This window comes from Centroberyx affinis, unplaced genomic scaffold (genome assembly GCF_046629955.1).
Source record: "Centroberyx affinis isolate AG114_WGS23_722 - 3 ecotype Tasmania unplaced genomic scaffold, CSIRO-AGI_Caff_v1 ptg002635l_1, whole genome shotgun sequence".
Classification (NCBI taxonomy): Eukaryota; Metazoa; Chordata; class Actinopteri; order Beryciformes; family Berycidae; genus Centroberyx; species Centroberyx affinis.
In genome coordinates, this window is record NW_027280828.1 from 504,099 (window position 1) to 523,116 (window position 19,018).

Genomic DNA, 19,018 nt, shown 5'->3' on the forward strand with positions numbered 1-19,018 from the left:
TACAGGCATTGCAGTGTGACACCAAACCTGTTGCTAAACTGACTGATTTAAAGGTTTGAAACAGTTGTTTAGGGAGATCAGGATCTCATTCAGTTGTGAGGCTTTAGCTTGAGATAAATCGAGATCCTAAATTGCCTGTAACAGTGAATGGATTTTTGAAAATGTAAAAGTTGTACATCTGGCTGCTCAAGCGCAACAGTTTGTCTATCTCTTCTTTACGCAGCCCTGATCAAACATTTTTTTCAATACATGAATACAGCTCCGGTAAGGATAACAAATTAGCCCACACATTTAGAGCATTTTTGTTTATTTATGCCAACCTAAATATAAAATGCTTAATTACAGTGCACAATTACAATCCCTCACTCATGTCAGCTAAAAATGTAACATTCACCGTTCATAATGCAAGGCTATTTCAATCATCACAATGTTAGGAATTTTCAAATTGTCCCATTTATTATAAGCCTAAAACCTTTCTATGTTATCATTTTAAGCTTTATAGAGATGGAGAGTGCAAGGCCGGAAGAGAGTACACAAGAAACTGAGAGAGGATGGGAAAAGGAGAGCTCATTCACTCTCATTTATCAATTACATCATCATCCTTCCATGATCCTCTTTACCACAGTGTCCATGACAGAGAACAACCTCAGCATCAGAAGACGTCTGTCGTTTCCAAAAAAACATCAGAATTTCTGACATGTAAAGACATTTAATATGCAAACACAGAGATATGTAGACAAGAATTAGTGTCCACTCGGTAACGGATTATTAATGAATAAAATGCATAATCAACAAGCCTTATTAGTAAATATGACATAGTATAAATGCAGTTGTTTTCAGTATACAGTATATATAGTATATATTGTTGTGTATCTATCTTCAAAATTGTCAAATGAACGCTATTCTGAGTAAACACTAAATCAATTAATGTTATCAAATCAAACAACAGTCTATAGTACTATGCTTTGGTAAGTGAAATAAGCATTTTCATTTTGCATTTCCAAATCTAAAACACAACTTCTAATTACAAGTTCTATAGTCTTGGCTTGCTTGTTGTCCTCAAAGTTGTATTTTCCTAAAAAATCGAAAACAATTTTTCTGTGAATGTTAGTCATCAGGTTATGGGAACGCTGATACTGTCTGAGATTACAGCTGATATTGTTAAAAAACAAACAAACAAAAGGAGTCTGAATGAATTATTTATCATCATGTGCATTATCAAGTCAAAATGTCAGCAAATGTCAGTGTCATGGATAATCCTTAGTTTGTACTTAAGCTGCAACCACTGTCTTTCTTCGTTTTGGTCGCAGGCTCTTACATCTAAAATATAGTTTTAAAAAATGACCTCTTATGAGTTGAGTTCCAAAGCCATACAGCACTGGGTTTGTAACTGATGGAATTATGACAAAGTATATCGACATGAAGATCCGCGCCTCATGGGCGATGTGACTCACGTCAAATCTACTTTGAATAATCTCAAAAAAGGAACCTATGGTGTAGTTTCCCAAAGATAATAAATGTGGGATACAAGTTTTAAGAGCTTTAGCTTGAGATTCTTTTGATAATCGTTTGCATACTCTGAGAATTTGCACATAAGAGAAAAGAATCATCAGTAGCTGAGGGACTATTAGGAACATAATAAGCACAAGCCCCACAATATTAATGTGAGGCGCCTTCAAACATGAGTTTTTGACCACTTCGAAATTCAAACAGTGTAATTTCTGTATGACTCTTTCACAGAATTTCAGCTGTAAAGTTAGGGAGAAATAAATGGCAAAAAGAATGAGTGGGTACAGGCATGCCAACACAACCAGCCTGCTCACTTTTGAAACAGACATGATGCTCTGGTAATGGAGTGGGTAACAGATGGCAACATATCTGTCGTATCCCATAACAGCTAAAACACAAAATTCAATACTTGCATATGTGTGTAAAAAATAGATTTGAGCCAGACACCATTTCAATGTGATCTCATACGTCTCGGATGTAAGCACACCCAAAGTTGCAGGCAGTAACGCAGTGCTACCGTACATTTCATTCAAGGATAAAAAACAGGTAAACACATACATAGGTTGATGCAATTCCTTCTGTTGATATATAACAAAGATCAGCTGTGCGTTCAAAGTGATGATGATGAAATACAGCAGGAGAAATATAGTGAACTGCACATATTTGTAGTTTTCCATGACTGCATATGCAGCCAATGTGAAAGTCGTTACTGAAGCATTGTCCATACTTCATAAATTCTGAAAAGAGAAAAAAGACATGGATCACACTTAGTTGCCAAAAGTTAAATACATTAAGGACATGACTGATCATTTTAAAATATGGTTGACCAAAGCAAACTTTTTATAGGAGCTGATTAATGCCACAAAAGAAAAAAAGAAACACTTTTTGACACAAATGTAAAATTCTAACAAGTAACATTTTAATTTTGAAAGTCAATTCAAGGATTAGATGGTACCTGTGTCACCTAGAATTCACACCAACTTTCATGGTTTTATGAAGCAAATATATATGAAGGCAATATACTATTTGAATTATTGGTGTGTTTGTCAGTGTTGCTGGTACAAAGTGCAGAGACACACACTTAGAAAGCTTGACTGAGTCTACAGTACCTGGATGGTCCTCCTCTCCATGCAGGGAAGTCCGCCAGTCAGGCATGGATGGCCTTTTAATACCGCTCATGGTGGAGGAGTGGGATGTTGATGTCACTGGCTAAAGTGCGTATGCCTCATTATTACCGTGAATGTGTTTCTTGTTACCAAGGTTACCACTCCTTAACTCCTTGACTATGGCGAGCCACTAGGAAGTGCAACATCACACGACTGATGTTGTTTAAGAGTTTCTTTGTAAAAGGTGTAACATGGCACATATGAATGACAAACTGTCATATTAATATTAATTTAGCATAATTTCATTATTTTGCACTGAACTGAAGTTGCTGATTTCTTTGCACTTTGTAACAGATGACATAACTATGTAACAAATTCTGACTTAAGGATTGAAAAATTCTTGAATGTACCTACCATTTAGCTTTTATGAAGCCCTTGTCCAGGCATTATGATTATGTTATGAAGTGGGGTTTATGGAAAGGGTCTAAAGGTAACAAACGATTCCGAGTTTTGGTATCAAGTCAAGTTCAAGTCAAGTTTAACTTTATTATCCATTTAGGAAATCCTCTGGTCCCTGGTGCACAAACATACATACACATACTCAGCAACAATAAAACATCAACATCAACAACATCAACAAGAAACAAACAACAGCAGTTCTAAAAATACATTTTTACACATCTAAAGTAGTTATAGTCTAAGGTAAATAAATAGGCTGGAACCAATACAAATATTTGCACATTGCAAAGCTTATGAGATTGTAAAACAAAATTCATACTGAATGTTGAATACATTAATGGCAGCAGGAACAAAGGACTGCTTGAATGTGGTTGTTTTGATTTTGCGCTGCAGTATTCTGCCCTCTCTGACTCAATTAGTTTTTTGGTGTAGGGATGAGTTCAGTCAGAATAGAGTGGATCTTATTTAAAATAAAGTCAGTGTAGAGCTTAGCTACTGGCACCTATTCAATTCTATCCTGCTTGCTGTCTTTATTATGCTGGAGTTTTCTTTGAGTTTTCTTGGATGCTCATGTTCCCAAACACACAAATCAAACCGAAAGTCAGAACACTCTGTAATACAGACTTATAAAAAAGTCCCAGGACATTGTAGTTGACATTAAAACTGTTTAGCTATCACAAGTAAAATACTCTTTGATGCAGTTTTTTTCTATTTGGATGCTGCACTCTTGAATTTGAGCTTTGACCGTATCAATCTCTATCCTTCGACTCTTTCTACTAATTCACCACCAATCTGGATGAGAGGAACAACAGACTTATGTTTAAAATTGATAATCATGTTTTTGGTTTTATTAACATTGAGCTGAAGATAATTGTCAATGCACCACTGAATGAAATTTGCTATCTCTTTCTCAAAACGATCACCATCAGACTTTAACCCGCTAATGCTGTATCATCCACATGTTTAAAAAATATATGATTTGGCTGAGAAACGTGTACAATGGCCCTGTGGTGCTCCTGTATTCATTGTTCTTGCAGATGACAACACAGAATTAAGTTTTACTTGTTGGCTGCAAAATCATCAGAAAATTACCCAGCATGCAATATTGTCTCAAACAGGTAATGGAGTCAAGCGATTAGCAGCCAGTTGGCCTGTTTGGCACGGCTGAGAGGATCAGCCCCGCCAGCAGATGGCGATCAGATATCAGGGAAATCTGATGCATTTGGAACATGACTGGTGTTTACTTATACTGACTGATCACAAAACTCAACTTTTCACATACTTTTCCTTAGAACTTTTGAACATTCTGCTAATGTCTTCCTGATGTCTCCTGGCCCAGGAAAAAATACAAAACTAAAAAAACACGAGAAATGTATCTGGTTTTCAATATATTCTTTTTTTGCTTTTAGACCAGGCCATGTAATATCCTGGCCTCACTGAAAGATTCACCATGACCCACTCATATTTAGGCCAGTGTCGATTATATATGGTATATACGTAGAAACCAAAGGCATCTATGTTTTAGACCAGTGATTCTCAACGTTTTTCATATCAACGACTGCTAATTTAGTGCATATTAGGGCCACAGACCTAAATCTGAGAATATTTGGTAACACTTTATTTCAATCAGGAGAGACAAGTGAATGAAGTAAAGATAATAGTTTATTATAACAGATGATTTGGTGAGAATTAGGACTTAACAAGAGTCTTTGTCGCTTAGACTCTACAGGGAGATTTTGAAATCGAGGGGCACCAGCCCTGAGCAGCAGCAAGATAAATCCCCCCGTGGAGTCCAGACACTGGTGGTTGTGGCTGATTCTGCTGAAACTGATAGCTGGTGAGGTTGATGAGTGAAGAAGCTGATGAAGGTGGAGGTGGAGGGGTGCGCATAACAGCAGCATGGATGGACTACAGCAGAGAGAGAAACATATTTAAAAAGACAGCAGCAAAATGATAGGCTAACGATAGAGATGTGTCGCTGTGCTATTGGATAGATGTGACCAGCTGATGTGAACAGCTGATATCTCAATTGACAGCCCGGGAAAAGACAGCAATGAAATAATGAGTGAGCATGCGTGAGAGAAGTGAATGGCAGTATGGAATGAGAAGTGAAACTACAGCATAAGCATGCAAAATATAGTCTTCCTGACTGAACCTTCGCTAAAGCTCCATTTTACAGCCCACTAATTACAATTACAATTTCACATTTGGCAGACGCTTTTATCCAAAGCGACTTACACATGAGCTCTTCATATAACTCAAGCAAGGTTCTTGTTAGGAGAGAACAACGAGAGTAAGTGCTATAAAGCTAAGTTCTGGTCCAACAGGACATAGGTGCTACGAGGCAGTGCTACAAGGCAGTGCTATGAAGCAATGCATAGAGTGCATAGAGGCACATATTTTTTTATTTTTTTTTGGTTTGGTTACACGGGCCATTAGGTGAGAAGGTATTCGCTAAAGAGCTGGGTCTTTAGCCTTTTCTTAAGGATTGAGAGGGACTCTGCGGATCGAATGGAGTTTGGTAACTCGTTCCACCACCGGGGAACCACAGAAGAGAAGAGTCTAGCTAGTGACTTAGGGCCTTGCTGTGGTGGCAGCATCAGGCGCCGCTCCTTGGCAGAGCGTAGTGAGCGGGAGGGAGCGTAGACCTGAATGAGGGAGTTCAGGTAGGTTGGAGCCGTTTTGGTTGTTGTTTTGTAGGCGAGTATCAAGGACTTGAACTTGAATATATGGGATATGAACAGTGGAGTGATATGTGCTCTTTTGGGCTGGTAATTACGGTGTAACTAGTTTGTAATTATGGGGTAGGCCTACTAATAACATAACAATGCTGTAGTTACAGGGTAACAAAACAAGAAGTCCGGCAATTAAGGGGTAACAATTTTGTAATTATGAGAGATTTATAAGGTAGTTATTGTGTAATTGTTTTCATAATTACTGCATACTTAAAACATAATTACATGGTACAATAACATAATTAGCAGGGACTAAACAAATGTTATCGGTGCTGAAAGGTTCATGCACTGGAAAAAGGCCATTGTAAAGTGCTGCCCATGTTTCTATTAACCACATGGGTTGATGCACAGGTTGATCTGGAAAAAAGAAATTCTATACCTGAAAAGCTGAATTGAAGATAAATAACTTTTATTTTATTTTCCTAAAGTATTCCCTCAAAAATGATAGTAATAGTAATAGGTAATAGTAATATATAGTAGTAACAGTAGTAAGATTAGAGTGAGCTTACTTAAGATAGCTTAAAACAGTGAAAGTGCAATAGGAATTAGCAATTAAATGTTTTCTGCATAAAAACATAAAATATGCTATCTTAATACAAATTCCAAATATTCAGTTATGTGTTTTTAATCATGTGTAGTTTATAAACCATGTACGAAGTGAGACATCTCTGTCATCAAAGTTTACAGGAGCCTGAGCTTCATCTGATGAGTCATAATGCAGCTGGACACAATGCAGCAGAGATCAGAGAGTTTAGAATGTCGGTGTCATAAAGGAGCGATTGACCTGAAGACAGACTCAGACTCACAGTTTCATCTCTGATCGGTGTTCACCTGCAAATTGAGACAGAAAACTCACGTTGCATTCATTTGGAGAAACATCAACAATATCTACCTTTTAGAAAGGAAAACATGGAGAGTGATTTCCATCTTGGTAAGCCACATGCATTTATAATTTTATTGTTTAACAAAAGATTAGTACAGAGGATTTTGCTGAACAGACAAACAACAGACAGTCAGGATAGACTAGTTGTTTGTGTTGAAGGATTTAAATTTGTGTCCAGTTCTTCCGTAGTTTGATTTACATTGTAAATTGACAGTAAAATTTGTTGTTGAAACAAAACTATGATGAAAGGCATAAGATGAAGCTGTGATGAAGCATGTTGACCTTGAATGAAGCTACATCAGGTGGCCTCATGGTTATTTGATTATTAAGATGTTTCTTTCAGCATCCATGCAAATGGTCGCTCGACTCAATGCCCTTCATGACGATCGCCATGAAAACATCAACTGCATGTTTGCGAAAGTCCTGAATAAGGAGCAGTACCTTTATGCTGAAGCCTCTAGTTTCTCTGGAGTGACTGCTGAGCTCAACTGTGACCTTTCACCTCAGTCTGCTGTTGGTCTCGGCTCCAAACCTGCTTGTGGATTTGGCAGCCTCAATATATGGGAACCAATAGTCAGCACAGCTTCATCAGCATGCAAACTTCTCTTGGATATGGACAAAGGAGACCTTCCTCCCACAGAGAAAGAGTCTCCTCTCATGACCAAAGACACAGCGTTAGGTGCTGGAGCATCCATCCACCCAGCTCAGCATGTTGAGGCTCAGTCCAACCTGCTCCGCCTTGTTGAGACTCCAATGACTGATGACTTCAAAATCATTGAGAGATTGAGGCTGCTTCAGCACTCCCCCTTTGGTTTTGACAATGACTACCACCTGGAGGCAGTTGGAAAGAGATACCTCTATGCTCCCCCATGTGACTCATCTGGATTTGTGGCTGACTGCTGCTCACCCTGTGGATCCACTCTGGGCTGCCTGGATGAGTGGGAGCCACTGGTCAAATCCCACTTTGACTTGGAGAAGGAGGGATTTGGTGAGGAGCTCCTCTATGCTTCATCACATCTCTCTAGATTTGCAGTCGACTGCTCCCCACACCATGGGCCGACTCTGGACCAGCTTGATAAATGGGAACCACTAGTCAGCACTGATTCTCACCTGATGCAGTTCCTCTCGGTCCTCCTGGAGGAGGAGGAACTTGGTGAAAAGCACATCTTTGCTTCCTCAATAGTGAGTTCTACATTTATGGCTGCCTGCGCTGCACACCATGCCCCTACTCAAGATCATCTTGATGAATGGGAGCCAATTGTCAGAGCAGACTCTAAACTGAAGCTGTTCCTCCAGGACTTGGAGAAGGAGGAAGAACAATGTCCTTTTATCATCAAGAGGGAAACGGTCAACTCTTGTGCACAGATTGAGGCCGCTGCTGAAAGCTCTGTCACCGTCCTGCATCAACCTGAATGTTGTGAGGGAACAGAAGTGACTGTCCTCTCTGCTGGACCTGACAGTATCTCCACCTCAGAGGAGATTCTCCCCGTCTCTCTTGCTGAAAACACCCTGATTCACCTGCTTCAGGAAGGATCAACCAACCTGCTTCAGGAGTCCCAGGCTCCAGCCATCCAGGTTGAGGTCAAAGCTCCACCAAGCCTTGTGGTTGAAACTGTAAAGGACACCAAGGATCTGTCCGGTCTGACCCTGGAAAAGACACTTTCACCTGTCCAACTGGTCAAACCTACAGGACCTCAGAGTTCCAGTGCCAAGGACAGCCTGTTAACAAAACCAAAGAAGAAGAAGTGTGGTTTCTTTTCTTGGCTATCCCGCATATTCCGGGGGAAGAACAAGAAATCTGCTGACAACATGGCTGCAACAGCAGAGACACCGCTCCAACAGACCTGCCAGACAGAAGCAGATGAGCCAAACTCCTGCCTGAACACCCTCTCACCTGCAGCCCACTTCTGAACTCGTGTCATCTTCCTATACACTTTACTGAATTGAACAACTGAATCAATTTTTTTCAATACATTTATTTGCACACTACTGTTATAGTGTCTTTGCACATTTCTTCAAAACACACCTTTATTCCTGCAGTTATGGGTAACCTGTAGCCTAAAGCAGTGAAAGTGTAATGGAATTAGCAAATATATGTTGGCCATTAACATTTTCTATACCTCTATTACTAACAATATAATCAATATTTATTCTAAATGTGGCTGTGTTTTTACTGAGAGTCCATTTTGCTTTTAATATACCACTTGTTTTCTGTAAACAAAAAAAACCACATAAAATTGTTATTATTATGGTAAAGCTTTATTTTACAGGCCGCTAATTACGGTGTAACTTGTAATTATGGGGTACAAGTGAAATAACAATGCTGTAGTTACATGGTAACAAAACTATATAGCATACACAAAAAATATGGAACTTCAACACACAGTAACAGACTTAATTGAACATACAAGAGCTTTATTGAATCTAATATACAGTATGTTGAGATGAAATATCAAATATGTCAATTTTATAATATAAAATGTAAAATATAAACCTTCATAATTATTTTACAAAACAATTTAGTGTCTTAATACTTACTCCATAACTACAAGGAACAAGCACCGATAACATTTGTTTTGTCCCCCCTAATTACGTTATTGTACCCTGTAATTATTTTTTAAGTATGCAGTAATTACAATAATACACCATAACTACCTTATAAATCTCTCATAATTACAAAATTGTTACCACTTAATTCCTGGACTTTGTTACCCTGTAACTACAGCATTGTTATTTTACTAGTACCCCATAATTACAAACTAGTTACACCATAATTAGCGGGCTGTAAAATAAACCGTTAACAAATATTTTTATTGTTAGATGTGATCTTGTCCAGAATTTCATCACTATCTGTATTGTAGGTAGAGAGATAACAGTGAAACTATGATCAAAATAGTCATTCTTCTACATTCTCTAATTGTGTTAACTTCTTGTAAATGAAACAATGGTGAAGTTTAACAATTCATCTATTTGCTGGGGACCCCCTGGAACCCCCTCAAGTACCCCTGGCGGTCCCCGCACCCCACGCTGAGAACCACTGTTTTAGAGGATGAATCACCAAATAGAAAATAGTGGGCATTAACCCTCACACATGCACTCTCCTCCTGCAGTATAAGCATAACGACAGCTCTTTGCCTCTCCCTCTGCCCAACACATAATGCATTATCATTGTGAATTAGATTTTTTCCCCACTGCACTCTCTAGTTAAGAGAAACTCCACACAGGTCAAAGGGGAACGATGCATCTCTTGCATCATAGATGAGTTTTTGACATCTGAAATCCAATATCTGTGGAAATTCCTATGCACAAGCATTCTAAGACTTAACAAACACGTAATTTGTGGTGAGCTGCGACCTATTTGGCTCTATGAAACCAAATACAAAAGCCTAATACAGCTTATTGGTTACTTACAACAATGCATCCTGCTCCCATCACATCGGTTTTCTATCTTATTTTTTTCATACTGCTTGAGGATGCTGGTTCATCATACACTGAACAAAAATATAAACGCAACACGTTTGTTTTTGCTCCCATTTTTCATGAGTTGAAATAAAACATCTAAGACTTTTTCTATGCACACAAAAGGCTTATTTCTCTCAAATTTTGTTCACAAACTTGTTTAAATCCGTGTTGGTGAGCACTCCTTTGCCAAGATAATCCATCCACCTGACAGGTGTGGCATATCAAGATGCTGATTAAACAGCATGATTATTGCACTGGTGTGCCTTGGGCTGGTCACAATAAAAGGCCACTCTAAAATGTGCAGTTTTATCACACAACACAATACCACAGATGTTGCAAGTTTTGAGGGAGCGTGCAATTGGCATGCTGACTGCAGGAATGTCCACCAGAGCTGTTGCCTGTGAATTGAATGTTCATTTCACTACCATAAGACGTCTCCAATGTCGTTTCCGAGAATTTGACAGTACATCCAACCGGCCTCACAACCGCAGACCATGTGTTAACCATGCCAGCCCAGGACCTCCACATCCGGCTTCTTCACCTGGGAGATCGTCTGAGACCAGCCACTCGGACAGCTGATGCAACAGTTGGTTTGCAAAACCAAAGAATTTTTTACTGCTCAAACTGTCAGAAACCGTCTCAGGGAAGCTCATCTGCGTGTTCGTCGTCCTCACCAGGGTCTTGACCTGACTGCAGCTCGTCATCGTAACCGAGTTGAGTGGGCAAATGCTCACCTTCGATGGCGTCTGGCACTTTGGAGAAGTGTTCTCTTCACAGATGAATCCCGGTTTTCACTGTGGTTTCACCATGGTGGCGGTGGGGTTATGGTATGGGCAGGCATAAGCTACCGACAACGAACACAGGTGCATTTTATTGATGGCAATTTGAATGCACAGAGATACCGTGACGAGATCCTGAGGCCCATTGTCGTCCCATTCATCCACCGCCATCACCTCATGTTGCAGCATGATAATGCACGGCCCCATGTTGCAAGGATCTGTACACAATTCCTGGAAGCTGAAAACATCATAGTTCTTGCATGGCCTGCATACTCACCAGACATGTCACCCATTGAGCATGTTTGGGATGCTCTGGATCGGCGTGTACGACAGCGTGTTCAAATTCCTGCCGATATCCAGCAACTTGGCACAGCCATTGAAGAGGAGTGGACCAACATTCCACAGGCCACAATCAACAACCTGATCAACTCTGTGCGAAGGAGATGTGTCGCACTGCATGAGGCAAATGGTGGTCACACCAGATACTGACTGGTTTTCAAAAAATGCATATCTGTAGCCCTAGTCATGTAAGATCCATAGTTCAGTGCCTAACAAATGTCTTTTCTCAAGATAAAACTGCACATTTTAGAGTGGCCTTTAACTAGATCATATACAAGCTAGGGTCTTCAATTCAGCTGATCTGCATGTCATTGGGAGGAAACCCACGCAAACACAGGGAGAACATGCAAACTCCACACAGAAAGAAACAAAAATTGATATTTTATTCATTGCTGATGAAGATATATACACATATACACACATTACTACATATATACTCTATATATATATATGCAGTAATGTGTAGGATTAGGATAGATAGATAGATAGATAGATAGATACTTTTCCAGCCTGTGGGAAACTGATGATGCAACTCATAAATGGATAAACAGACTTATTAGAAGTCATTAGTCCACTTTGCACTTCCATCCCTCTAGAAAGCAATTAAGCAGCAGTCAGGCCACAGAGAGCTGTTTGGACAGCACCTTGAGAATAGAGAGAGTGGTGAGAAGCAAACAGTAATGACTTCCCGTTGGACGACACTGATGTAACACTGATGAGACCATACCACCATCCAAAGACTCAACTGATTGTTTATCTCTAATTTGGTCATGAATTTAAAATTCAGCACATCCTACACTTTGTGGCAAAAGTATTAAGATGTGAAATTATTTCATTTTGCTGCTTATAAATACATGAAATGTGCATTTCTAAGCAAAAGGTGACAAAAATACTACAGATTCTAACACTTTATTTTCTTACATGTAAATCATGTTGGAGAAATTTCAGGCCACTCATTAAATTTCAACTGATCAAAACTATTGAGACAATTATAAATTGCAGTCACTTCTCTGAGAACAATTCCTCTGAAGCCTATAAATGTTATGTGCCATTAAGGAGTTGCAACAAGTCCAGACTGGGTCAGTACAAAATACTTCAAAGTATCTAATGAGAATAAGATAAATACTCATCCACCCATCTCCAAACAGGCCAAGACAAAGGTTTCAAAATATTCCAGAAATGTATCCACTCACTCCATCTGCACTGCTTTAACCCATTCAGTATTTTACATCTAATGTACTGTGTGACTCTATTTAATACTAACAGCCAACCATAGAATGACTGATATTAAATGTTTCATGTGTTTCACTGTAGTGATCATGTTTTTGTTCCTGTTGAGCAGTTTACACTTTTGCAAGGTGTCACATACTGTCAATAATCAGTTGCTGGGCCACCACAAGTCACCAGAAAAGCTTCAGTAAACCTTATAGTCTTTAGAATGTCTAAAATTCTGGTGAAGGAATCCAATAAATTTACAATAAATGTCCAGTTGCATTAGATCTCATGAAACTGACAGTAATGGCAAATGATTTCCATTTTTTTTATGCTCATCAAACCGTTCAGTTATCTCTCATTTACTGTTGTCAGAGATGTGAAAGAGACAAAGCTTCACCATAGGATGAAAGTGATTTATTGGTGTTAACATTGCCCTCTAATGAAGTGTTTTTCAAAATACCCACCATTGGATCCCATCTTAGGGCCAGGTCAGATAGGATGAAATAAAGCATGTGTTGAATGTGGCATGAAGTATGCTACTTTCTTATCTAAGAGACAAACAAGCTAAGAAGAAAGAAGAGCTTCATTTCTGCATGGCTAAGGCTTTTACATATTCTGATCGCCATCATACATAATAAATGCATTACAACAAGGAACAACAACAGAAATATCAATACAATGAACCTACAAAGTACATTAACAACACAATATAGTAGATTCAGTTGTACGGTGGCCTGGAAGTACAGAGCAAAACAATCGCAAAAACAAAGTAACAAGGTGAAAATGAATGAACAATTCAGATAACAAAACCTTAAAGAATAAGAAATATTTATATTTAAACAGCTATAAACCTTTACGTTACGTGTTGACAGGTATGTCTTGCTCTGATCATGTTGCTCAGTATGCTTGTGTCAAGTGGAGTTTGGCCCTACGCCATGGGAAGAGGACACTGATCTTATTGAATAGGCTGCTGGCACAACATTCCTACATCGTCTAATTTTGCTGGAGTCTGGGACATCTCCCTTTTTTCTGCAGACTCTGTCCAGGGGGAGAGAGTCAAGAGCTTTATTGCTAAATCAGCAAAATAAAATACATGTAAGCAAAAAAATCAAACCAATTAACCAAAATAAAATGAACTTGTTTAAAAAATGATGGTTTTGATTGATTATTTTGGGGACAAAATTGAGGTTTGATAAACCAGACTTGCCATCAAATGCTATCTCATCCACACAACCAATTTGAATCATCTTACTTCTTTACCACTGAATTTTTTATGTTAATACTATTCACAAAAACCTGCTGGTTTGCATTTTTTGTAAACAATGAAAAAGTTTTATATCTACAAAAATAGATGCATTAACAAATGCCTTTTGACCTTTAGCATGGAAAAGGTTTGCCTTACCGCTGCTTGCGCTCTCTGGCACAGAAAGCTTTCTCTCACACTGAAATACCAAGGTTAAGGATGAGCATGAGTTTTACATCAGCTGCAAAAACGTTTTGCTGTTTTTGGGAGGGATGTTCTCCTGTCTCATGACAGCGTTGATCACGGGATGAGCAGTGAAGTAGTTTTCCTAAATGTGATTAAGAACAATATGTTCTTTCAAGGGTGCTCATAATTGTATAATAAAAAACCTAGTGACCATTATGCTGTTTCATATTAACTTCACTCCTCCCCTGAGACCAAAATAAAAGCAGGCTGAGGGCTATTTCTTCATTTTGGACCAACAATATTGGGGTAACAACATCGGAAACAAGGATGTCTTGTTATCGTGTGATGGTTTTGGCGGTCTTGGTTGTCTTATCACTGAATAGTAAGTCTTGATTTGATATTTCTGCATGTTTTTTCAGCTACTATCTGTGAATGGTTAACAGTTATGCTTTCAGAGATTATGCATTATTTTTTTAGAATCTTATAACAAAAGGAAACAACATTAAATCCTGGCAAAATTATTTCCTCCCTTTGATTATAGTTGTTGAAAATGAGGCTGCAGCCTTCCCCTGGTCCTGCCCCAGTCTAAGTGGTGTGTGTAGAAAGGTTTGCCTACCAACAGAGCTGTTCTTTGGACCTCTGGGCTGCGGAAAAGGCTTCTTGTAAGTTCAATTCAATATTCTTATATATAGTGCATGAATGTATTGGATATTTGTGTTTTATGATCAAAAGTAATATATTCTTTTGGAAATCTTCCAGATGCTGTGTGTCTCATTTTCTATGAGAGCTGAGCACCATGGGATAGGAATATAAGTCTGCTCCAGCAATGTGTTCCTGAAAAATGTCATCCAGCCATAACAACAGACTTGACAACTGACACAGCAGACTCAACAGAGGAGACTACTGTGGAGGATAATATCTAAATTGATATAACTACTATTATAATTATTTTGGTTGTGTAAACTAATGTAACATTATTAACTTAGAATGTTAAGTTATCTACATGTAATTTTTGCTGATTTCAATGCAGCTCAAATTGCAGGGGTTGAATAAAGTATTACATGAAACATCTTTGCTTCCTTGCAGTTTTTACATGTCACTTTGAAGTGTTTGTCACAATATGATGCAGTCTCACACTTTAAAAATCAACCAGGAGTGTCATTTATCATAGCACAGTTCTGCTGTCAAGGACTTTAGCCCAAATCAAACAAGGGACATGTTTTCTTTGAATTTTGTCCAATTTTCTGTTTTACATTGATAGAGTGGAGTATGTACAGATCTCCCACAAGTTTGTGGTACAGCAAATGAAAGATCGAGGGTTGCCTTCACTTTTGCATACAACTGTATGTCTGCCAGCTGTCTACCCTGATCCAATGCTATGAACTTCCCATTTTTGTTTTCACTGATATTTACTCACTGAGACCAAATACAAACGAAAACAAAAATGAGTGATTTGTGATTCCTACTAAATATGTTTTTGGACTGAAGCAGGTGATTACTTTTTCAGCTTGCTTAACAAAAGGAAATCAAAGCCGGTAGTTTGTTGTAACTGAAGTCTTAACAGGCTTGAAAACTGATTAAGCAAGATTTGGCACTTTTATACACGTCATTACATATTCACTCACTAGTCATAACATTTGAATGTCCTAATAAAAAATCCTCAGCCACTATGGGGATGGACAACTGCAAACAAAAGCATTGAAATTTGAGAAGTAACCAGTGCAATAGTTTGGATGTGAATGGACCAATTTTTAAGACTTGTGATGATCAGTGTGTGCTAAATACATGCATATAGCCACAAACAATGTTTCAAATGATGTGTTTATGTGTGATGTGTGTATGCCTATTTTATTCCATTTGATTATATCATTTTTAATTATCATTAATTTACTCCACAAACCCATTCAACCATTTTGATTTGCACATAAAATCCAAGCATGCACCTTACATAACCAGAAATAATGAAAGAAAATGAAATCATTCATCGTCTATTTCCAGCCTACATTGCCAGCAATAACATTTTTGAAGATGTACATATTTGATAAATGGGCCTATATCAAAATGTATTTATTTTCACAGAATTCTCTATGTGCCGTGGATGGAACTTTTACTGGATGTTTTGGCTGTGCAAGCAGGAAGTGCAAGGGTCTGAGTTAAAAAAGAGAGAAAATGTTGCCTTGACCATGATGCCTTCATGATATGTCAGGATCACAGATGGTATAAAGCCCATAGTCAAACAATCATGCCAAATTCACTTCCAGACACCATATAGACAAAGAGTGTGTTGAAATCACATCTAGAGGCAGCATGACCATATGGATGATTCCCTGCTGATTGGTTGTATAAACAATATTCATGTAAGTCACTCAAAAGGTCAATTTCATTCTCAAATTCAACTGCATGGACCGCTAGATCTTAAAGCCGAGCATTGGCCCCTCGGAGCAGGAGCTGTTGTACTCTGCCATGTGGCGTGGGTCTTTGTCACTGTTGTTCATTTGACTCGCACCACATCTCTTTGACAAAGAGGTCTGTCAATCATCGCCATCCGTTTGTGTTACATTTTATTTTGGGACCAAATGTACAATCAGACTGTTGTTTAAGATGACTGAAGCCAGAGGCAACAAAGGAAACAGACAGAGTGGAGGAGATTGATGGACAAGAGAAGGAAGAAGATAATCATCAGAGAAGCTTTTGAGAAAAATGCAATAATGAATATAGTTTTCCATCAAACCGCCACTGATTATGAACCAGGCTATAGTGGCCTATGAAACATTTTTGAACGTCTGTATTTAGAACTAGGCTATAACTTTTGGGGACTTTTCAACTTGTGTCTGTCCGGTCCCACATTCCACACGACCAGATGGGGCTTCAACCTACTTCCAGTAAAACTAGGCCCCTAGGTCAAGCAGCAGATGGTGAGAGCATGCACTGATAAAACAGCAAAACAAATTAACTTGAGAAAATGTCAGAAGAAGAGACCAAATGAGGTTCACTGGCTCACTTTCTAGTGAGCTTTCTGATATACTTGTCACTTGGTAGCTCGTCCCATCTTCTGTAATGAGACAGTGACAGTTGAAATCCTGCATCATGGTATCGTGAATTTCTCTGTACCAGTCATCAGCTGTCTGTGTGCTGACAGTTAAATTGCTTAGGATATATTTGGTTCAATACATTTCTTTTGATTATGTTGTTGTCAATCATTCTAACAGCGTCCAGCGATAAGACTGTATGATGATGCAACTGAAACATGGCAGCCTGACATTTAGAAAAACACTGTTACTGTTTACTGTCGGTCCCCAGTGTAATAACCTGTGGGTCAAGGTCTGTACCCCCAAAGAAGCCACCTTTGGGAATCTTCAGCAACTGTTATAGTGGACTCAGATGAGGTAATTATAACTCCCAAAGGCAAGCAGGAAGCTGGGAAGGTTAGGAGCAGGAAAACATTGTCCCGTCCTATCCCAGCATGCAGTGGGCAGAAGGCAGCACCCTGGACAGGGGCTTACAAAATCTGAATCTTAATGTTAGGACTGTGTGCACTAATGTTAGGGTAATGCTGAAGCTGGGTTCAATAATGTTACAGTGAACATGTGGTTGAGTAATTCTCATACAAAAGCCGCTCTATCACTCTGTCTCTTAACAGAAAGGCCAAAGATGCACACAAACTGTATGAATCCCTGACTGACTATTTGGGATTAGAGATCGCTTTGAGATTGGTAGTAGAAGGCTTTCCAGTGAAATCACATTACTCTATAGACTACCTGTTCTCCCATCATGAGACAGATCAATTTGTGGTGGCATGGTAGTTGCAGGTGAAAAATAAATGACCATGTCAACATTTTCAGTTTCCTCTTGAAATGTAATTGCCGTTCATCTCAGTGATCCTACAAGGCAACCCATACTGAAGACAGGGAGTAAATGAGTAGTTATCACACATATGGACATACATTGTAGACCACAGCTTTACGTTTTCTGCTTGATAACGTTATGAGAACAAATACTGCAGAAGGCGGTTATATTTTTGTGATATCTGACAAACCAGAAAACCTTCAGGGAGATGTTGGAACATCGGTCTTTGTTATGGCTATATTGTCCAAAATATGATTTAACTGTCACAGCTTTATGTTTAAAGGTCACAAAGCAAGAATGATGAAACCATTATTCTCTAAATCGCTAAACAAGTCCTAAACAAGTCCTTTCAAACATTTCTATGGTTCTATTACTACAGCTAAGGAAGGATACAGAATGGTGTACTGGTGATTTTGAGAGGAATGCTTTCATAGGCTACTGACTCACACTACCTTTGCTAACAAGAGCCATTAGCTGGTACTGAGGTTACAGAGGTTAAAATATATTGCCAATTTGCCAGTGTAGGCCTATGTGTAAACAACCTGTATTTGCATCTGCCCTCCTTTCACTGAGTTCCTTCCCTCCAAGTTTCCTTTGAGAATATCGACCTCTGCTGATCTGCTAGTGCCATTGCACAGCTGAGTAGGCCTAGTATACTCCATTTATGTTTTTGCCAAGTGATTTTCTTTTATATGTCCATCACGTTAAATGAAATCAGTCAGACAGACGGAGTGAACTGAGACGTTTTCACCATTACCCCTTCAGTTTTTGGATAAAAATCGTAAGATGTTTCTGTAAAATTGTAGAACATTCAAAAAGTCTATGAAGGAGAAAACCTTCCATCATTGTCTTCCCTCCTACAAAATGGATTTCCATGTAGCAGAGGTGAATGTCCAGTTATTTGATTTAAATATTCATGTGTTATTATTAGTATCATTAGATGTTTTACAGGAACAATCTCTCTTCTTAATGTAAGAAAGTAAGCAGTCGACAATTTTTCTTTATTGAGAGATGCAGTATAGAGCAGCCACAGGAGAGAAGATAGAAATAGTTGATACAACTGGGCTAATAATGTTTAACTTCAATTATATTCTGAATTCTCCATATATAGAGCATTTGATAGATAATTATATTACAGAATAGTATCCTGAAGTAAACATGATAGGGATTTAATTTTCAAAGAAAACAATCATTGGTCATAAATAGCCTTCTTGCTGGCTTCTAAAGACAATTGCAGTTTGTTTGTTTTCTTCAGA

At 38.6% G+C, this 19,018-nt stretch overlaps 1 protein-coding gene across 1 annotated transcript; it reads right to left on the reverse strand.

Annotated features, from left to right (window-relative positions):
- Positions 1-1,271: 1,271 nt before the first annotated feature.
- Positions 1,272-2,234, reverse strand: LOC139657126 (olfactory receptor 52K1-like). Its single transcript, XM_071534847.1, has one exon. The coding sequence runs from the start codon at positions 2,232-2,234 to the stop codon at positions 1,272-1,274; it is 963 nt and encodes a 320-aa protein (XP_071390948.1).
- Between the last annotated feature and the right edge of the window lie 16,784 nt (positions 2,235-19,018).